This window comes from Pediculus humanus, genomic scaffold (genome assembly GCF_000006295.1).
Source record: "Pediculus humanus corporis 1103172107667 genomic scaffold, whole genome shotgun sequence".
In the NCBI taxonomy this organism is placed as follows: Eukaryota; Metazoa; Arthropoda; class Insecta; order Psocodea; family Pediculidae; genus Pediculus; species Pediculus humanus.
Genome location: NW_002987276.1, coordinates 389,432 through 412,237, shown reverse-complemented (window position 1 = coordinate 412,237; position 22,806 = coordinate 389,432). Strand labels below are relative to the sequence as shown.

General features: G+C 26.9%; 6 protein-coding genes across 6 annotated transcripts; 3 read left to right on the top strand and 3 right to left on the bottom strand.

Moving 5' to 3' along the window:
* Positions 1-606: 606 nt before the first annotated feature.
* Positions 607-1,846, bottom strand: Phum_PHUM284930 (Ufm1-conjugating enzyme, putative; the record flags this gene model as incomplete). The annotated part of the gene is made up of 4 exons (XM_002426850.1): positions 607-681; positions 968-1,135; positions 1,221-1,352; positions 1,724-1,846. The coding sequence occupies 4 exons, from the start codon at positions 1,844-1,846 to the stop codon at positions 607-609; spliced, it is 498 nt and encodes a 165-aa protein (XP_002426895.1).
* Positions 1,847-2,217: 371 nt separating this feature from the next.
* Positions 2,218-4,933, top strand: Phum_PHUM284920 (transcriptional repressor protein yy, putative; the record flags this gene model as incomplete). Its single annotated transcript, XM_002426849.1, has 6 exons — positions 2,218-2,668; positions 3,719-3,857; positions 4,126-4,199; positions 4,275-4,432; positions 4,528-4,697; positions 4,792-4,933. The coding sequence occupies 6 exons, from the start codon at positions 2,218-2,220 to the stop codon at positions 4,931-4,933; spliced, it is 1,134 nt and encodes a 377-aa protein (XP_002426894.1).
* Positions 4,934-8,096: 3,163 nt separating this feature from the next.
* Phum_PHUM284910 (uncharacterized protein) lies at positions 8,097-9,010 on the bottom strand (the record flags this gene model as incomplete). The annotated part of the gene is made up of 3 exons (XM_002426848.1): positions 8,097-8,360; positions 8,528-8,804; positions 8,970-9,010. The coding sequence occupies 3 exons, from the start codon at positions 9,008-9,010 to the stop codon at positions 8,097-8,099; spliced, it is 582 nt and encodes a 193-aa protein (XP_002426893.1).
* A 530-nt stretch (positions 9,011-9,540) lies between these two features.
* On the bottom strand, positions 9,541-11,406 carry Phum_PHUM284900 (myst histone acetyltransferase, putative; the record flags this gene model as incomplete). The annotated part of the gene is made up of 6 exons (XM_002426847.1): positions 9,541-9,763; positions 9,876-10,123; positions 10,226-10,456; positions 10,535-10,753; positions 10,832-11,085; positions 11,211-11,406. 6 exons carry the CDS (start codon positions 11,404-11,406, stop codon positions 9,541-9,543), a joined length of 1,371 nt encoding a protein of 456 aa, XP_002426892.1.
* A 469-nt stretch (positions 11,407-11,875) lies between these two features.
* Positions 11,876-15,157, top strand: Phum_PHUM284890 (uncharacterized protein; the record flags this gene model as incomplete). The annotated part of the gene is made up of 11 exons (XM_002426846.1): positions 11,876-11,975; positions 12,103-12,419; positions 12,507-12,628; positions 12,700-12,961; positions 13,041-13,259; positions 13,335-13,523; positions 13,611-13,862; positions 13,977-14,192; positions 14,304-14,561; positions 14,638-14,747; positions 14,827-15,157. 11 exons carry the CDS (start codon positions 11,876-11,878, stop codon positions 15,155-15,157), a joined length of 2,376 nt encoding a protein of 791 aa, XP_002426891.1.
* A 4,751-nt stretch (positions 15,158-19,908) lies between these two features.
* On the top strand, positions 19,909-22,258 carry Phum_PHUM284880 (uncharacterized protein; the record flags this gene model as incomplete). The annotated part of the gene is made up of 8 exons (XM_002426845.1): positions 19,909-20,051; positions 20,204-20,351; positions 20,439-20,697; positions 20,791-20,965; positions 21,069-21,398; positions 21,489-21,703; positions 21,771-21,952; positions 22,049-22,258. The coding sequence occupies 8 exons, from the start codon at positions 19,909-19,911 to the stop codon at positions 22,256-22,258; spliced, it is 1,662 nt and encodes a 553-aa protein (XP_002426890.1).
* Positions 22,259-22,806: the final 548 nt, after the last annotated feature.

Sequence of the window (22,806 nt, the reverse complement as noted above, 5' to 3'; positions counted from 1 at the left end):
ATTTTTACGATATGTTTTTCTTAAAGTTGTAATATTTATTTTAATTAATTTGAATGTTTACTTTAACTTACTTTACATAAAATGAAAATAAAGTTAATGATCATTTTCTGAAATAAAAGATGAGATTTATATATATGATTATTAAAAGTTGGAATAATTTAGAAATTTTTCAAACAAATTTATTTATATATTATGTTTTTTATTTAAAAAAAAAAAAAAATTAGTACAAATTGTAAAAATTTATATTAAAAAATTTATCATTCGAAAAAGAAAAACAATGTCATTACATTTGAAGTGTGATAAAATTTAAATTTTATCAATTATTACCCCATGAAATTATTATCATTTTAAATAATGAATTTAATTTTACCAGATTTTTAAATTATTTTTTTTATTTTCAGTAAATTTTTGGTATTTTGCATTTTTTTAATGAGATTTTTTCTCGAGTTATTCGTATCCAGAAGTCATCGAGTTTTTTTTAAACTGAATTTCATTCGAATTAAATGTATGTGTAATATATTTAAAGTTTGTAAACATTTGTTATGAATATATATATATATTTATTTATTTTTAAAATTATAATTTTTTTTTTTAAAATTTCATTCATCATGATTTTTCCTTGTAATTAACTACTCCTCTTTCGATTAAATCTGGAATTTCTACAGCCAACCAAGGTCCCAGCTGTAAAAAATTTTTAAAACTTAATAACTTAAAATTCTATCTATAATATATATATAAATCATAAATATCAAATTTAAAAAATTATGGTATTATATTACATAAATATAAATTGGTCTTTTACTATTTTATTTTTTTAAACAAAAGGTAGTTAAATAAAATAAACAATTTTTGATTAAAAAAAAAAAAAAAATGGAGTAAACTTATGTAAAAGAAAATAAACCTTTTATAATTCATACAATCAATAAAAACCTAATCACCTATAATAGTTAAATAAATTATTACTTACACCCAGAGCCATTGCATGTGCTATTCCAAATTTAGGTACATTTCTAGCCCACAGAGGCTTAAAATGTTCTGTTAAACATATTTTTCCTCCCCTGTACATTTTAGCAGTTTTACCATCTAATTCAGGTAGAGCTATTTCAGGTGCTGTAGAGGGGTAGGTAACAGGTATCTAAAAAAATCAAATTCATAAAGAATTAATACAATTTTGTTTATTGACTTTAAAAAAAAAAAAATGTGACTTTTATAAAACTCACATCGAATTCTATATCGAATTCATATTTCAAAAGGTCTTGTATATGCCAACATTTACCAAACCATTTAGTCCCTTCTTTATTTGATTCTAAACGAAACCAATCATTATCTGCTGCCTTATTATTTTCTACATACTGTAAATAATTTAAAATTTTTAGATTTATTTCATTATAAAACCCATTTTAAAATTTAGAAAACCCAATACTATACAATCTCAATGTCAAAACTTTCAAAATTTCTTAGTTAATACTTATAGGTAAAAAAGTATGGATATATTTAATTGTTGCAAAATTGTACACAGATGCCATTTTAAATGTTATTTCTCAAATATATTTAATAAAATATTAGAATTTTAAAAAAAATAATGAAAGAAATTATTAATTGCTAGGATGACATATTCGAAATCATAAATTTTTTTTTGTGAATGATTTTTCATACTTTACAACGATCCATATGTTTCTAGTTAAATATAAAAACTATTGAATAAATTTATAATGTATTTGACCTTAATTAAAGCCTGATATTCTTCTTTTAATCTCTGTACCCAAATATCTTTATCTCGAGGACCAGCCTTAGTTTTTAATAATGGAATTGCACTTAAAGTTTTACGTGTACATTCGTCAACCATGATTGCATAGTACTAATCATAGAGATTATTTACACCACGGGATATTAATTTTGATAAAAATAAATCACTGCGTCTGCGCAATTCTATGAGTTCTTTTAACGGTTACAAAAAAATTTAATTAAATTTATTTTATTAAAAAGATTAAATCTTTTAAATTTAAATAAGGAGTAAAATTTTTAATTTTTTCATAAAATTTTTTTTTTGGAAAGTTACAATTCCAAGTTCATTTTTTTTTTTTTTAAATAAAAAAATTAAAGTTGGCAACAGTAGTAACTTTTAAGCTTTAGATTGTTTGACAAACTGTAAACGCTGCGCAATGGAGAGTGCGCTTTAAATCATTTGTGTTTAAAGTGTTTCCAATCGTGTGCAAGATGATGTCCGAGGAATGTGAGGAACTTGAAATTCAAGGGGAAGAAGTAGAAATAGAAAGTGTACCTGTAGAATTACCGTGCGAAACAGTAGAAACTTCGATAGATTTAGACGGGCAACCCATAGTGTCCCTTCAATCTATTACCGAAGGTAGAGATGATTTAATATTGCAAACTACGGAAGAAGTAGTGGGATGTGGTGTAGAAGTCGGCGATGACCCTTTAACTTATGAGGAAATACCTTTAGAACAAGATATGAATTATGTCGAGTCCATACCCGGCCCGTCTAGACGTATTAAAAAAACACCACTTAGGAGAACCGCTAAATTTAGGGGCAACGAATTACTCGAAGGTGAAGTAAGATCCCCTAGAAAATGGGAGCAAAAACAAGTTCAAATTAAAACATTAGAAGGAGAATTTTCCGTTACAATGTGGGCTTCTGGTACGGACGATGGTGAGTCGAAAAAAAATTTAAAAAAAAAAAAAAAATTGTTATTCTATTCGCCAACTCAGGTGTTAAAGTGCCGGGACTTCTGCGTCTTTGATCCCCTCGGTTTTGCTGGGGTTTGCGTAGGATGACGCACATCCGCCATTATCGATCGATAATCATGGTTTTTTCATTCACCGATTTTTATTTTTATTTAACTTCAATTCTTAAATTTTATTTCTTAATCGCTCTTGGTAAAGTTTGTTTTCGTTTTTAGACGGCCATTGAAAACTTTCATATTGGAAGCTGCCATATTTTACAAATGGCTTCTTCCAAGTGATGGCGGATGGAGGCCATTTTATAAGATTGAACCTGTGGCTTTGTCTATTTCTTATAATTATTAATAAAAATATTACTTTACTTTACTGTCTGTTTGATTAGGCATATTCGTTCGATAAAAATTTAAATTTGAAAAAAACAAAAAAAAACAAATTTTTTTCCTATGACGTATGTTTAATTATTGTACATAACAACATATTCTTTTGTTTTTTTTTTTATTTAAACAAACAAGATGGCGTCCATTGGATTCAATTGGGAAAAAAAAAAATTAATTAAATGTGTCACTATATAAATAAATATTGTTCGACACCCTTACTTACTCTTTTTTTTTTTTTTAAAAAAAAGTTTAACGTGAATTATTTCAATTAAATATGGTGTGTGTATTTTTTTTTTTTTTATAGAAATTGATTCTTGAAACCGTCATATTATACTTTACTAATCCATTTTTTATCTTAAAATTTTTTGTCGAGATAAAAAACCTCCTGGCAACATAAAAATGTACCAACTTAGTCTTAGTGATGATATTAGGCAATGTTTTTTTTTTTTTTTTTTTTCAAAAAATTATCTTTATAACGACAAAAATTTAAAGAAAAAAAATACCCCCCCCCCCCCCCCCATAATAAAAGCTTAAAATTATTGTTAATTTGTTATGAGATGAAGAATGAATGAATGAATGAATGAATTCCCTGTCTTTTGAAATATTCTCAATTTTTTTTTTTTTTCCTCCTATTATTTAAGATGAAGCAAGTAATCCGGATAGAGAACCTGATTATGAAGATTATTTGGAACAATCTGGACAATATCTCAAAAGAGAACCGGGAGAGCCAATACCTGGATTGGATCTTAGCGATCCAAAACAACTCGCAGAATTTGCAAGGTTATTTTTACTTTTACCATTTATATTTTTATTATTATTATTATTAATATTAACCTTCAATGATGCCTGACTTTTATTATTATTATTGCAAAAATCTATAATGTAAGTGTATTCGTTTAAGTGTGTCAGAAAAAGTCACGAGTAGTCATTGAGTTAATTCGAACATTCGAAATGATTTAAACGTTTAATTACATTAATTTTTTTTTTTTTTCCCCCGATTTGACTCGAACAGACCCTCACAATACATGGATGAGGGATTCGATTACAGGACTGGTCACAAAATCAAAGTAAAAAAAGAAAGACTAGATGTTATGGATCGAACTATAGCTTGTCCCCATAAAGGTAAGTTCAGACTCCAAAGTTTCCCCCCATTTAAAACAATGAATTTATTCACTTACTCACTGTTTGTAATTTCAGATTGTAATAAAATGTTCAGAGATAATTCGGCTATGAGAAAACATTTACACACTCACGGTCCCAGAGTACACGTTTGCGCCGAATGCGGGAAAGCCTTTGTAGAAAGCTCAAAATTAAAACGTCACCAATTGGTACATACGGGTGAAAAGCCATTCCAAGTGAGTATGGGGTTAAAGGTCAAAGTTCAACAACGACTGTATATATTTCTTCGCTATATTATTAAAGAACATTTTTTTTTTTTTTTTTTTTTTAGTGCACATTCGAAGGTTGCGGTAAAAGATTTTCTTTGGATTTTAATTTGAGAACGCATGTACGGATTCACACGGGAGATCGACCCTACGTTTGCCCATTCGACGGATGTAATAAAAAATTTGCACAATCAACCAATCTCAAATCACATATTCTCACTCACGCGAAAGCAAAGTAAGTAGTGGCAGCAGCAGCAGCAGTAGTAGAAGTGGTAGCAGAATGAAATTTTTAAATCTCTCCCGCTAAAATTGTAAATTTTTTGACACAGATCGCGAAACGCCGTCGGACGAAATCCTCAAGCTCATCATAATTTAATGACATCTCAAATGGTTTCGATGGATTCTCCCCAGTACGTTCAAGTCGAAGTTGCGGATATGGCGGATCAACCTTTTCTTGTGTACGCGGACTGATGCGAGGACCGTGGCGAGAATTCGACCTCGTCACAACATATTTTGCAAGATAGCGACATGGAGGAATTTATTCTCTGCGACGGTTGATGAATCCATTTCATTCATTTGAATTTTTTTCATTCTTTCTTCCTCTCGCCAATTAATATTTTACGATTCGATATTTTTTTTTTTTTTTAAAAAAACAAAAAAAATAAAAAAAAATAAAAAATTAATGGCACCTTGCACGATTGAATTTTGGTAAATAAAGAGAAGGACGACAACGGGTGATTCACGTCGTCGTCGTCGTTATACCATAATAAAACATTCGTGCAAAAATGCCTTCGTTCGTTGTGATGATGATGATGATGATGATGATGATGAGTTTGATATTTTCGTTTGGTTATAAAAAAAAAAAAAAAAAAAAAAAAATTATATATACATATATATATATATATATATATTTTTTATTATGTAATTTGATTTGCTGTTGTTTTGTGTCAAAACGACGGTAACGAAAGTATAAAAAAAAAGAGAGAAAGAGAGAGAGAGAAACGAAAAGAATCGATTATTATTATTATTATTATTATTAGAAATGTTTAAGTGAAACATGATTTTTAAAAAAAAAAAATTTAATTTAATTTTAAGTACAAAATTTAATTTAAATTTAAAAAAAGAAAAAAAAACAAAGAGAGAGAGAGAGAGAGAGAGAGAAAATGAGGTGGTTAAGAAAATGATTAATAATAATAATGATGATGATGATGGTGATGATTTTATTATTAAAATTAATATGGCGAAAAATTGAACGTTTGCGTTTTCACAGTCACCGTTGCCAAAAAAAGTTACCCGTTCGTTATCAACGAATCGATATATAATAAAATAATAATAATAATAATAATAATGTATCGTTGAAATCATTTATCCGCGCACTCACACACACACACATAAATAAACGTGTTGGTAAACAAAAAAAAATAATAATAAATTTTTTTTTTTTTTAAATAAAGAAAGGTTTGCGCGGGAAACGAAAAGAAGCGGAAAAGGAAATAAATAATTGATAAATTTTTAAAATGATAATTTTAATAAGAAGAGAGGAAGAGGAAGAGAGAGAGAGAGAAAGATTAAAAAGAGAGAAATTGATTTATTTGTATACCTTAGAGAGAAAAAAAAAAAAAATTAAATTTGTGAGAGAAAGAGAGAGAGAGAGAGATAGAGAAAAAAGAGAGTTAAACGTGAGAGAAAGAGAGAGAGAAGGAAAATAATGTGTTTCATGAAATTTATTTTTTTAAATTTTTAGTTTAGTTCCTCCCCCCCCCCCAGAGTATTTTACTCTCGACTATTTGTAGAGTAAATAAAAAAAAAAAAAAAACTTAATTGAAATCATGGCGAAAGTTGTTGGCACGCAAAATAAAAAAAAATAATAATAATAATAATTATTAAACTCATTTAAAGTTACTAATAACAAATTTGTAATTTAATAAATAATAATAATAATAATAATAATAATAATTTGTGCCTTTATCGATTGATAAAAAAAAAAATTATTACCGAATGCCTACATAGGATTTTTAATATTATTAAAAATAAGTCATATTTTATGTGAATGAATAGGGGCAACAAAAAAAAAAAATCATTTAAAAAAAAATAAGGTACAAAAAACCTCCCTCCCTCCCTCCCCCTTTTCCCCCACCACCCCATCCTCCCCATCGTTTTTTTTTTTTTTTTTTTTGTGTACTGCGTGAATTATTATTAATAATAGTATCTAGTCAGTTATAGGTATGGTTTTTAAATACATTTGATGATGATGATAATAAAATCAATCAATCATTACAAAATTGGTAGTAAAAAAAAAATTATATAGAATAGTTAATAATAATAATAATAATAATAATAATAATAAAATTATTAAATGCCTGCCTTATTAATTAATTAATTGATTGATAATAAGAGTCGTCGGTCAATCGACTCACGCCATGATTATAAATAAATAAATTATTAATATTATTATTATTATTATTATTTTCCTTTTTGAATGTTGTTACGAAAAAAAAAATTCATTCATTCACTCATTATTATTATTATTATTTTTAATAATTTATATATATATATATATATGTACGTGCCGCGGTTTATTTTTTTAATATAAAATACCTCATTATATTAATGATGATGATGATGATGATGATGATGATTATTATGTATTATGAGGAATATGCATTTTTTATTTTTATGTAAATAAGTGAATGGTTGAATGATTGAATGAATGAATGATTGATTGAATGATTGATCGATTGATAATTTTTAAGAAGAAGAAAAAAAAAAACTTTCAAGGTATATACATCCTTACGATTTTTTTTTTTTTTGTTGTACATATATATATGATAATTAATAATTTAGTTTTCAAAACGATTAATTATTTATTTTTAATTAATTAATTTTAATAACGATAATGATGATGATGATGATGATGATGATAATGATTTAAACAATACGAATTTCAAAGTACTTTTGAAGAGAGAGAGAGAGAGAGAGAGAGAGAGAAGAAAAAAGTTTATAAAGTTCGTTTGTTCGTTCGTAATATTATTACTATTATCATCATTACTATTATTATTATTATTATTTTGTATTCCATTAAAACAACCAGTAATAATAATAACAATAATAATAATAATAATAAATATCGTTTTAAAATTATACATATATATATATATATATATATATATATAATATTTATGGAGTGAAAAAAAAAAAAAAAGTAAATGATGATGATGATGATGTAATTTTTTTTTTTTTTTATAAATTAAGTTAAATAAAAAGAAAATATTTTTTTAAAAAAAAACTTAATAATAATAATAATAATAAAAACATGATAATGATAAATAATCATTATTATTATTATTATTATTATTATTATTATTGTAATAAAAATGTAAAGAATAAGAAAAAAAAAAAAAGAAAAATAAATGAAGAAGAAAAATAAATAAATAAATGAAAAGAAAAAAAAATTTAATTAATTAATTTATTTATTTATGTATGTATCCTATTTCTTATTAAAAGAAAATAATAAATAAATAAATAATTTTAGGAAATATATTATGGAAAAAATTAAATTAATAAAAAAAAAAAAGAGAGAAAGAAACAACAAAAAATGACGTCACCGTATAAATCACGTTTCGTTGGGTTTTTTTTATCTAAAATTATTTTCAATAATTGTTAATTCGGCCAATATGAAATACGTTGCGTATACCCAATAAATAACGAAAAAAATTGCGTTGTCTATGTAGGTAACGAGTAAATAATAAAATGGTCCATCCAATTCATCGGATATTTCATTAAGTACGGGTTCGAGAATTATATCCAAACCGATCCAAACGAACACGTCGAAATAGAGTAAGAGAAGACACCAAGGATGAAGTAAAAGTATTCCCTTGTGTTTTATTTTCGTTGAAAACTAAAGAGAAAGAGAGAGAGAGAGAAAGAGAAAGAGAGAAAAAGAAATATTCAGTCGCGATGTATGAGTTCATTCATTCATTCATTCAACTTTGTCTACAAATGATGATGATGATGATGATGGCGATAATGATTATGTTAGATCTTATAAAAAAAAAAAAAACTTACCGACAGTATTATTCCAAAAATGACTAACGTTATCAATAAAATCCCCGACCATCCAAATATGGTAAACGTACAAGCATAATAATAAAATTTAAATCCATGTTCTGATAATATATCCGATAGGTAATATAATATTAATGGAGTATATCTGAACGCTGATAAAAAAGCCAATCCCAAGGATGTGAAACCGGCGCTGATGAGAGAATTGGATGAAGTTACGTCTAAACCACGTGCGGATGATCTCAAACGACAACAAAACGGATGACATACTCTCTTTTTCCTGTTACGTGGCCTAAATAATTTTATTATTATTATTATTTAAATACGTATGTTCTCTTGAGTAATTATCGAAAAATATATATTATTTTTACTGAGAGGAAGCAATATATGAAGACTCTCGAATAATTTTCCAATTGATTTATTATTTCCTGATATTTCGAATTACTTTTTTCGTGATGTAACATTACTGCGAACGGGTTCCGGCATTGATTAGGTGATGATAAAATGTCCATGCAACTTTGCACACGTTGTCTTTTTTTTTTCTTATCAAATATCATACGAATCGTTTGTGGTTTTTTTTTTCTCTCTCTGTCTCTCCCCTCCTCCTCCTCTACCTCCTCCTTCTTATTCTTCTTCTTTTTTTTATTTACTACGTTACCCTAAACGTGTGTATATACATATGTGTGTGTATACATAATAAAATAAAAAAAAAAAAAAAAAAGACGAATAACATTTCGAATTTTCGAACGTGAGCTCCGATTCATTACGGGCTTTTTAATTTAAAAAAAAAAAAAAAAATTTTCTCCATGTACTTTTTCAACCATTTTACATCAAATCGAAAATTATTAAAAACTTTTTTTTTCTTTTTTTTTGCACGCGAACGCGCACATACACAAAGTCAGTGTTTGTTTTTTTTTTTTTGTCTAAAAACTTATTTCGAGGTATTTTCATAAGCGTAAAACAAAAAAAAAAAAAAACAAAAATAAATATTGAGAACGAACTATTTCACATATTTTTTATTTTTTCCCTCCAGTTTTGGCATTTGATTTTTTCAATGGAGCCCACAAAATTGCTTTCGGATCGACGGTGAGACGAGGTTTTTTAAAATGCGGTGATTTTATATGTTCTTCAACGACTTTCGGCGTCACGCAAATCACGTGTTGTCCCTTCCAATATTTGACCATGTTCATTGATTGAAGCGTTGAAATAATATCCGTTTGTGATATTGACGTTTTTAAACTGATAAGAGACAAATGCAAAAAAACGAATTTTTTTCCCGATTACAATAACATAAACAAGGTAAAATGATGATGATGATGATTTATCGAAAAAAAATCCGTTATTTTCTTACCTTAAATTTTTTATCGTTATACAACCTCTATTGTAATCCCTGAGTTCGTTTAAAAGAACCCAAGACCAATAAGATCTATAACTAAGTTTTCCTAAATCTGAAAGCGGTTTCTCTGGACTTCCCACTTTTCCTTCTTGTCTGGAAAGTTCATAACTAAAGGCTATTAATAATTTACCATAGCCCTGCCTTTGGTAAGGGGGTAATGTTAATATGCAAGCTACATTGTTGCCATCTGGAGATTCTTTTTCCTGGAAAAACATTTTCAAAAGCACATCAATATATTTTTTCATCAATCACTTGATAATTTTTTTATATTATTTAAAACGAAAAAAAAATTAATTTATTGGTACCTTTGAAAAATAACCGACAAGATGTGCTCCATGTTTATTAGAATCACAAAGAATGTAAAATAGAAAAGGCTCAACGTCAAAATACAAAGTTTTGTGATCTAAAAATAATTTGGCTAGTAGGCAAAGATTCTGGCAATAAATTTTATGATTGGAACCATCAACTTCAAATATTGATAATGTTCCCTGCCTATAAATTTCTTTACCAGGTGGATGTCTAGCCGTACATTCACTCTATAAAAGAAAATATAATTTATTTAATGGGTAAAATGAGTTGACGATTAAAGGTAAAAAAAAAAAAAATTTGTTTACCATGTGATATCTAAATGTTTTATCCAGTCTCATGTACTTCAAACAATATTCACAAATCCAGAGTTTTGTTTGTTTTCCATAATCATCTGGATAAGGGCTAAAATACCATGTGTCAATTTCAAATTTTCCTATTTGAATTTTATCTATATATTTAACTTTAGTTATAGCTTCATGTTCTTTTTCTAATGCAGCCGTAGTCGGATCCATTTCTGCAAATGTCTATTGAAAATTCAAAATATTTTGTCGCTTAATTAAAATAAACACATTTTAAAATAAAACATATTAATAAAAATTTACTTTTTGAATGTGATTAATCTCATCGTGTCTCCTTTTTTGATTTCTTGTTATTTTCCTATCTAAACCATCAGTTATATCCTTGTTACTTTTATCATTATTTTTCCAATGTTGTTCATTCAGGTCGAACCTTGATGACATGATTCTATCTCTGGACACCCATTCGTCCAAACGTCTATTTAAACCTTCGTAGTGTACGTAATACTCATAATGATTTTCTTGATCGTTATATCTGCTTTGTATAACTTCAGCCGGATCTGTAATAATAATAATAATTATAAACGTTAATTTTTCTCGTTTTCTAATTTTTGTCTAATAGAACGGTTATATATATAATTTAACGGTTTTCTAACCAAAAATATAACGGTTGAAAAAAACTTACGCCAAGATTCATCATTTCTTCTTACTAAATAATGTTCTCCTATATCCAAAGGCTGTTCTTCCAACGACTCTGAATCTTCATTATCCGGCGGTTTTGACTCCGTACTTGCTCCGATTTTTTCATTCACTACCATTTTATCTCTTATATTTTTATGTCGGACATTTTGATCACTTGCCATAACAAACTTGTCCTTCATTTTTTACAAATTTCATTTGAATAATATTGTTTTTTACCTTATTCGTATTTAATAAGGAATAAAGTGGATGAAAAAAATGATGAAACGCACCGAAATAATTGCGAAATATACTCTAAACAAGGCGTTCGATACAAGGATACATATCACTGGCTATTTTCAATTCTCATTCCTTTGTTTGATATCAATGTGGCCAACTTAACAAAACTACACAGATATAATATGCACATGGCTTCTCTACTTGTGGACTGAAACAGTGTATTTCATTTTGAAAATAATTAACTAATAATTAATTTTCACAGATTGATTTATTAAAAAACTAGGTAAATTACACGAGCAACCGTACCATTCATTTTCTTCATACGTTTTTATTTTTTGAGAACGTTATTAATTTATGAAACATTTTTTCAACCTCAAAATAATTATCTCAGGTATATTCTGTTACAGGTATTTTTTTTTTTTTGTAGGAAAAATGAAAGACAAACTTAAAAAAGTTAAGAAACCGGTCAAGTTATTAAAAACCAAAAAGAAAAAAATGAGCGATTTAAAAAGTCCAAAATTAGCATCTATGAGTGTAGATGAATTTATGGGATTCATGAAGGATGAAAACAATGTTGAAGGCAAATAGTTTTTAAAAATTTATAGAATTTAACAAATTTTCAAAAATGATGTTAATTTTTTTTTTTCTTTAAATTTCAGAAAAAAAACTAAATAAAAAAAAAGATGGTCTTGTAAATAAAAAATGGAATGATGATGATGATGATGATGATATGATTAATGAAAATGAATCTTTTGAAGATGAAAATGATAAAAATGAAAATGACAGCGATCCTGAAAGTATTGATAGTAATGAATTTGAAAGTCATAAAAAAAATTTAATGAATTTAAAACAATCGGATCCTGAATTTTATAAATATTTACAAGAAAATGATGAAAATTTATTAAATTTCAATGATTCCGATGTTGAAAGTGATGATGCTAAAGAATCTGTTCATAAACCTCCTGATGAGTTAGAAGTGAGAATGAATTTAAAATAAAAATTAATTAATGATATATGAAAATATCAAGTTTGATGTTTTTTTTTTTTTTTTTTTTTGGTTTAGATTGCTAGCGATGACAGTGATTATGAATTAGATCCTGAAGTTGCCAAAACGAGAAAAGAAAAAAGTAATAAAATTACATTAGAAAAAGTAGCAGAATTGCAGAAAAAATTAAAAACAAGATGGTAGAGTTTAAAACAATTTTTAAAAAAATTATAAATATTCATTAAATAACTAACTTTTTTTTTTCCCATAGTCAAGTTCCTGATTTAAGAGATGTATCTGAAGCATTTCGAGCAGCTCTAGCCAGTGTTTCACCTGGTAATGACAATACATCAGTTTATAAAGTCGAAGGAGGTGTTGTATTTAATTCAATTATTCGTATGTGCGTCTCAGACTTCTTACCTGCTATAAAAAAATTTCTAAGAATCAAAGACTTAAATGTGAATCCATCGAAATGTAGAAATTGGAATAAAATTAAACCTCTTGTTAAAAATTATTTATTCGATTTAGTAGAGGTATTGTTGCATTTTTGGTTCGATTTAAAAATGAAAAAAAATCTCATGATTATATATATAAATACGTACCGTTTTTCAGATATGTTCCGTCACGTCACCAAACATGTTAAGAGTTTTACTCAAACACATTCATCAATGGTGTCCATTTATTGTATGTTTTCCGATAGCCTCATCGAAATTTTTAAAAAGAATAATTCAACTTTGGGCTACAGATGAAGATGTTATAAGAGTTTTAGCATTTTTATGCATACTCCGTTTATCCAATCTTCGTCCATCTTTGTTACAAAAAGCATTAAAAGTATGTTTGTTGTAAATCTTCAATTTTTTACCATTTGCTTTCGCCGTATTTATAAAAATTCTATTGTATTTTTAGGTCATGCACATGACGTACGTTCGAAACACGAAGTTCGTGACACCTTCTTCCCTTCCTGGAATCAATTTCATGAGGCAGTCACTATGCGAAATGTTTGCCTTAGATAATACAATTAGTTACCACATGGTATTTTTATACATTAGACAATTAGCAATACATTTAAGAAGTGCTATAACGCAGAAAAAAAAAGTTGGTAACTTTTAGTCCAGAGTTGATTAATTCGATATTTCATATTGACTCGATCGGCCATTAATTCTTGTTTTTATATTAATGCAGGAAGCGTATAAAATGGTTTACAGTTGGGCTTACATTTCTTCACTACACTTATGGGCAGATTTATTTGGAATCGTACCGAAAGATTCGCCGTTAAATTCTCTAATATATCCGTTGGTTCAAATAATTATAGGAACGATAAAACTCGTACCTTCAGCCGCGTATTATCCGTTAAGGTTTCACTGTTGTAAAATTCTCATTAATATTAGAAGTAAATGTGACGTCTTCATTCCTATACTACCCTATTTGTTAGAGGTATGTGTTATTCCGTGAGGCGTTCGTTCCTTCGTTCGTCGGACAATTTACATTACATTTATTTCTGGAAATAAAATTATTAATTAAGAAAAACGAAAAACTTACATATTTCAGATTCTTCGGGATTATAATTTTAAAAGAGAACATAAAAAATTAACGGTGAAACCGTTAGATTTCACGTGTTTGCTCAGATGTTCAAAATTACAAATGAAAGAAAACGGTTTCAAAGATGCCATCATAGAGAACATATACAGTTTGTTAATGGAATATCTGGCAACGGAATGTCATAGAGTAAGCTTTCCAGACGTGACAGTTCCCGCCGTTATTCAGGTATTGTAAAAAAAACCGTTGCTAATCATAAAATTATGAAATGAAGAAGAAAAGTTTTAAAGATTTTTGTAACGGAAATTTTTTTTTTCTTTTGGTTTTTCTTTTACATAGATAAAGAAATTTTTAAAAACGTGTAAATATACAAATTACAATAAAAAATTAAAATCGATCGTGGATAAAATATCGGAAAATTCAAAATTCATAGAAGGAGAACGGAAAAAAGTGAATTTGAAAATAAACGATTTGAAAGGGGTGGACGCCGTCGAAGCAGGTATAAGAGCGAAAGGAACACCCTTTTCGAAATTTTACGAAAGTTGGAAAAAGATACACGTGCAACAGCAAGCGAGAAAAATCACGAGCAATCAAACGGTAAGTTTTAAAACTTTTCAAATGTCCGTTAATAATAAATAAGTTATTATTATTATATAATTTTTTTTTCCCCCAGCTTGGAGATTTCAAATTACCGGTTTTGAAAAAATTGGAAAAGAAAAAAAATAAAACGGACAAATCATCCGAAGGACCCCCAGTTTTATTCCCATCGGACGAATCAGACAAGTAAGCCAACTCGAGAATTCATCGTTGCTTTTAAAAAAGGATTTAACGTAATAATTAATTAATTAATTGATTATTTTAGCGATGATGTCACGTTCGACGAAGAACTTGAACCTCCCAAGAAGAAAAGAAAAGGAGGAGAAGGAGGAAAAGGAGATGGTAAAAAGAATAAAAAAATGAAAATGAAAGGTTCGGAGGAGGAGGAGGAGGAGGAGGACGACGGCGACGAAGAATCAGGAGAGTTTGATAATGATAATGACAATGAAGATGCGGATTATGATGATGATGATGATGATGATTATGATGATAACAATGACGATAACGATTATGACATAGATGACAATGGTGATAGTGATAATGATGATGATGGCGGCGATGATATAATTCAAGATTTAAATTATTCAGATTTTTAAAAAGAACGAACAAAAAAATAAATTTGTCATTTAAAAGAATGATAAATAAAATTTAAAACTATGTCAATTAAAAAAAATTTTTTGTTTTTTTTTTTTTTTTTTTTTGTCATCAATCGTTTTTTTATTTTTATCGATTAGGTACGACGGTTTAAGGTATTTCCCCCTCCCCCCCCCGGGAAATCATTTTACGAATGAGTAAATAAACGTGTACGTTCGTACGTATTGTACACGTGCGTACAAGAAAGAAAAGTCATTAATAAAAATGAATTTTTTTTTAAAAATAAAAGAAGCATTAAAAACAAAATATAATAATAATAATAATAATAATAGTAAACGGTCATTTTAAACGCGCCTAAAATTAACAATTTTTATCCAACTTAAACAAGTCATTCAAAAGTAAACACGTGTTAAAAAGTGACGTCATTAAATATAAAAGCGCATGTGCGAACCGTTCGAAAAAAAATAATCCCAGTAAAATCAGTCCGCGTTTTAAGGCTCTGTTCGGTTATATATTTATTTACTTGGATTTATATTCTTCATTTATATATATATATATTTTAGTTTTCTTTTTTTTTTTTTTAATAATAATAATAATATTAAAAAAAGGCGGGAAATTGGACGCGTCTTACAACATCTTCATGAACGGTTTAATATTTTTAACAACAAGTGAGTGTTTCATTAATTAATTTATTATTATTATTATTTAATAAGAAAAAATGAAATGATATAATGTCGCGTGAATGAAAAATTTAAAAATAATGTTTGTTGTGTCAGTGGATCCAACTTTTAGCTTTTCTTTAAAAACAAAAACAAAACAACTCTCCATTAATTCAATTATTTTTTAAATTGTGTCGAATTCTTAAACGTTCCTAAAACGGTTATTTTTTTATTTGACGGTGTAGAAAAAAATTTAACGGTCGTTTTTTTTTTTTTTATATCCTTTTCCGCTTCCGTATTTTCCCTAAATAATTTTAAGTCTAACTAACGTTTTTAAATCATTATTATTATTATTATTTGGCGTACAGTTTATATTTAGTAACCGAAATCCGAAAGATCAACGTCCTTTGTTAATTTATTTATAAATTAATTTTTACCCAAAACGATTGAAAATAAAGTATTATTATTATTATTATTTGGGGAGTTTTTTTGTAAATATGACCACCGCCGCCACGAACTATGAAAACGTTTTAAATTAATGAATGAAATGTGATATTTTTTTTTTTCTTTTCGAGAAAAAATGATTTGATTAAATGAACAAAAAAAAAAAATTTATCACTATTATTATTATTATGCAAGGTTTGGAGGGAGGAAAAAAAAATTTTCTCACCTTCTTTATAACACGTATTGTTATTTGGTGAATTTTTTTTTTCCTCCTTCTTACGACCTTACAATTTGTACCTGAATTTCCAATTTTGACTTTTGTTATAATTTAATAACAGGCCTTTGTTATGTTCAGTATGGTTTTGGTCGTTCCCTTTTTTTTGGTCGATATCCTTTTTTATATATAAATAGAAACATAAAACAAACAAACTGACCGAAATTGTTTATTATCGCTTTATGATGACAACGACAATACAAATATTTAAACTTGTATATAAATATAGAACAAAAAAAAATATCCCAAATCTTTTTTTTTTGTCTTTACGATAATACATCGCTACAATTATTATTATTATTATTTGTAATAAAACCTCGTAAATTTGCCCTCGTTCATTAATTTTTTCCTCCCTTTAACGCCATAAAAATTTTTCCAGAATTTTCTTTAATGTGAGAAAATTTTTTTTTTAACTTATAACTTTAAATTGATTTTATCCTATAGAAAGAAAACACTTCACACATTTTATGGTAATAATAATAATAATAACTATAAATGATTATTAATTATGGGGGGGGGGGAATGAAAAAGTTGTTAACATTTAATATTTTTATCTCATTAATAATAATAATGATTATTATTGGATTAGTTACACAAGTAACTGTATTAACTGTGTTTGTAGAATGTTGTTGTTGTTGACATTTTCTAATGTTTATAAACCTTTTTATCCATTTGAAAAATGTAACGTTTGTTGTACTTCCATTTGTTAATGCCCCCCAAAAGAAAAATAAATAAATAAATAAATACTTATTAGGGTTATGTATTTCCTTATTCTCAATATAAATAAATACTAAAATGGTAACGAAAATGATATTAAATATATAACCGTAATAAATAAATGGGGGGTGGGGGGAAACAAACAAAAATTTACTTTTTATCCGCCGTAAGTAATATATAAAATAAAATTCTTATTTAAATACGTTTTAATATAATGCAAAAAAATAATAAATAATTGTTTGTTAATTCACATCGTAATATTATTACATCATAAAAATATGTACGTAAAAAAAAATTATTATTATTATTATTAATATTTATAAGCAAGGTCGATAAATGGTTGTAGTAGTCGTTGAAAAGCTAGTTGGTAAGCTAAAATTATTATTATTATTATTATTTATACTCACAAGTTGGCAATTTTTTATATAAAAATTGCTGATTTTAAAAAAAAAAAAAAATTTATAACGACCGCAACGAAATTTTTTTTTTCTCTCGGTAATAAAAAAATTATTTATTTATTAATATTATCAATTTAAATTATTTAAAAACATAATAATAATAATAATAATAATAATAATAATAATAATAATAATAATAATAATGTGAAGTGTTTTATGTAACTAACGTAACGATCGCGTGATCGATCAATCGATTTTTTTTTGCCTATCAATAAATGAACTTATAATTGCTGATAAAAATAAAAAATACGCGATTGATTAAATTATATTGTCAATTACTATTACGAGGTTTATTAAATATTACGCGAATAAATTTTTTTGTTCGTTATGAAAACAACAACAACAACAACAACGTTGTTGTTGTTGTTGTTGTTGTTGTTGTTTATGTCAAAATTGGAAATCAGCTGATGTAGAGTTTTAAATTATTTAATATATATATATACATAAACTTACCATCAAGTTGAAATCAGGTAAAGGTATTCATCGTTTGTTGTTATTGTTGTTGTTTGTCTTTCATTCCGTTCTTCTAATTGTATTTTTATTTTTCGTTTTTCAACTGTAAAATAAAAAAAAAAAAAAGGAAAAATTAAATTATTGTCAGACCTTGTTTGTTTTTTAATCACTCTATCCGTGGAATCAATTTGTCAACAATGTATTTAAAACACATTGTTGACAAGTTCAATAAATTTTTTAAGTGAAATGAGTTATTTATTGTTACCTCTTACACTATTAAAAACAATTAAATAATTTTACCGTTGTTACGATCACAAGTGAATAATAATAATAATAAATTAAATAAAAAATTATTTATAATTTTTTCAAGATGTATTATTATTATTATTATCGTTTATTAGTATGACATATTCACGTTTAAAAATCTCTAATCGATATGACCTAATGTCATTCATAGACAATTATTATTCAGAATATGTAATTTATTTATAATTTTTTTTTTTTTTTTTAAACGTCCTCAAGTGAATTTTAACCCATTTACTTTTATTGACCTTTTTTTTCTCTCTCTCTCTCTCTCTCTCTCTTTTCTTAAATTAAATACGTGAAGAGGTATTTCGTATAACTTTTTTGTTTTAATTAAATATATAAAAATTTTATAACTTTACCTTAAAAGCACGATTTTTACGCTTTGAAAATTATTTAAAATCTCGAGTGTCGTGACGTCGTGATTCTTTCCCCCCCCCCCCCCCATTCGGGGAAAATTCACATTCGAATGTGGAAAATATCGCCTGAAAGAACAAAAAAAAAAAATAACATTAAAAAAATTTTTCTTTTTTTTTTTTGTCCTAAGAATTATTAATTAAAAAATAAATGATTTAACCTTGATGATTTTTTATTTTTATTTTTGCATATGATAAGAGCGCGAATTATTATTATTAAGTTATTATTATTATTATATTGAAAATCTATTTTTTTCACAAATTTTAAATAAAATAAATAAATAAATTCCCTGTCGTAATATCATACGTAAAATAAAATAAAATATTAATAAATAAGTAAATAATTAAATTAAAATTAATATAAATAATAAAAACAATAATGATAATAACATTAATATCATTTTGGTAATTACCACAACAGCGCAGGCTCGGTGTCGAATGAAAAATTTTACCAAAAAGGATCGATAAATATGGTTGAGTAAAAATAATTTTTTCGCTTTTGTAGAAATACAAATATCGTATTTAAAAAAAAAAAAATGGTTATCGGTTTTTGAAAATGTCACATAAAAAAAAAAGTAATAATAATAATAATAATAAAAATATTGGTAACGGTTTAAACGAACGATAATTATTATTATCTTTAAATTTTTTTTTTTTTTTGCCAAAATAAAAAAAACGAAATTTTTAATTAATATGAAAATGAAAGGAAATCCGTGTAAAATTTTAAAAGTGGAATGAAAATATTTGAAAAAAATTTTAGTGGTAATAATGATAAGTTGAGGATGTATGATATGAATGATAAGGTAAGAAGACGGTGTTTTTTTAGGAGGTATTTTAATAAGGTATAAATTTTAGGAGGTTTATTGTTTTATCGTGTTTTTTTTGTTTAACGTTCGCGAACTTATAAATTATGCGTTTTCGATAATTGGTAAATTTTTTAAAATATATGTATTTTAGTTACCGGTAACGGAAATTGAATCCGCCTCCGAGGACGGACTCCAAGAAATCCCTTTGGCGGAAATTCACAATATGGCATATGATGATGTTCTTTTACATTTAGGAGAATTTGGAAGATACCAAAAAAGAATATACCTTCTTTTATGTTTCACCGTAATACCTTGCGCTTTTCACAAATTAGCTGGAGTGTTTTTAGGTGCAAAACCAAATCACAGGTAAATATAAACTAAAACAATAAAAATAGTTTGTTTTTCTTTTTTTGTATGTTTTCGTTATAAAAAAAAAATAAAAAAAAATATTTAGGTGCGAGTTACCATTCGAATATGACAATGCAACTTATGAACTTTCCCCGTCGTTCAAATTTAAGCATTCCGTGGGATGATTTTCTCAAACATGGTCTACTTGTAAAATGTACGATACAAACTATTCGGAATCTTATTTCAAAGAAGGAATATCTGCTAATAAAACCAAAGAATGTAATAAATGGATTTTTGATAAATCCAAGTACAAATCCAGTAGCGTGTAGAGTAAAAAAAATTTTTGTAATTATTTATTTACCTCACGAAAAAACATTTGAACCTTTTGTTCAATTAAATTTTCAGTTCCTCCTGGTCTGTGATAGAGCATGGCTTCGAGCAACAGCCGATTCTCTTTTTATGACAGGCGTTTTAATAGGTTCCTATATATTCGGAGATTTGTCTGATCGTTTTGGACGAAGACCAACGTTTTTCATTTCGCTAGTTTTACAGCTTGCAGCAGGTTTACTTGCAGCTATTGCGCCAGAATATATTACGTTCGTTTTGGCGAGAATATTGATCGGAGCTACAACTTCTGGAGTATTTTTGGTGGCTTATGTCATCGGTAATTAATTAAATGAATCCAAAATTACGCAGAAGTTAATTTTATTCGATTCATTTTTCTGCTTCTTTGTTTTCGGGTTGAAAAAAAAATTAGCCATGGAAATGGTCGGACCGGGAAAAAGACTTTTTGCTGGAACCATAGTTCACATGTTTTTTTCCATCGGTTTCCTTTTAATCGCTGGTTTTGCATATGCCATTCAAGATAGCTGGAGAATTTTTCAAGTTGTCATCACTTTAGTTCCCGGAGTTTTATTTATATCCTACTGGTGGTAAGGATTTTGAAATTTTTGACTGAAACAAAACAAAAAAAAAAAAAATTAATTAAAATTTTTATTAAAAATTTTATCGAAATTTAATATGTTCTTTTACAAGGGTCATTCCAGAATCATCAAGATGGTTAATGACCAAAGGAAAACACGCAGAGGCTAAACAAATTCTAATGAAAGCAGCCAAAGAAAATAAAGTAAGACTTACTGAAGACATGTTGGACAATTTACTCGCGGCTGAAACTTTAGAAGAAAAAGCAGCAGAAGAAAAAAAACAAATTTTAGAGCAAGAATGTAATAATTATGAAATAAGACAAAGAAATGGAGACGTACCCTACAAAGAAACGACCGCAGCCAAACCTCCTCGTCCTAGTATATTAGATCTCATGAGACATCCAAGCTTGAGAAAAAGAAGTATTAATATATTTTTTAATTGGTAAATGACGTAATAAAATTTAAATTGATAAAGTGACGATGTTGTTGTTTTAATTTCTATTAAATAAAATTCTCACCTTTTTTCGTTTAGGTTTGTAAATAGTTTGGCATACTATGGATTATCATGGAGTACATCAAATTTAGGAGGAAACGATTATCTCAATTTTTGTCTTTCTGGTATTATGGAATTTCCAGGATATGGAATATTGATTTTTACATTAAATCGTTTCGGAAGAAAATTCACTCTATGTGGCGCTCTTCTTATTGGAGGAGTAGCTCTTCTCTCTACACTTTTTGTACCTTCACGTTAGTATTTAATTTAAATTTTTGAAAAATTTAAACCTGTTTTAATTGTACCTTATTGTTCTTTTAGATATGAATTGGTTGACCATTGTGTTGGCAATGATTGGCAAATTAGCCATTACATCTTCGTACGGTACCGTTTACGTTTTCAGCACCGAACAATTTCCTACTGTAATTAGAAATGCTGGATTGGGAGCTTGTTCAATGAGTGCGAGAATAGGAGGAATTTTAGCTCCTTATATCAATCTTCTGGTAATTACTTAAAAAATTCATTTCTTAATCAAACAAACGCTCTTCGAACTTGAATTACTCATGTCAAATTTCTTTTAAAATCTTTTATATAAAAAGGCGGATTATTGGAGACCACTTCCTCTTCTTATTTTCGGTGGTTTAGCATTGTTAGCTGGAGGTCTTGCTTTGCTATTACCGGAAACTCTTAACAGAAAACTACCTGAAACAATAGCAGATGGAGAAAATTTTTCCAAACAACCATTTTCAAAATCTAAAGGAACCAAAGACTTAAAATTACAAAAAGTAGAAGGTAGTAATAGGGCTTGAAAAAAAAATTATTATTTCATACATACATACATTTGTTTTAAATTTCACAAGTTTTTAATATTTTCACTATTTTAGGTAATCATTTATTATTATTATTTTTTATTTTAAGTAGTTTAAATTTTAACTAATTATTGACTGATTAATTTATTTATTATAAAAATATATACATATATATTACTTTTTTTATTTTAACGTTTGTTTTAATTCAAAAAAAATTATACAAGACTGAAATTATATCCTACATTTTTAAATTTAATTTTAATTTGCAACTTAAAGTTTTCATCATTAAATTAAATAACGAAGCAATTAAAAAAAAAAAAAAAAATGGTTACCATTTTTTCTTATGAATCATTTCTATGTAGAAAAAATTTTCCGTTAAATTAGTTATACTTTCACATTGGTTTTCATCTGTAAAATAAAAAAAAACATAAAATATTAAAACCGTTTAATTTTAAACTTATGGAAATTAATTACAAATTAATAACAAATTTAAATTAATATAAATAACATGTCATTTATCAGTAAACATATCGACATATTTTTTCACC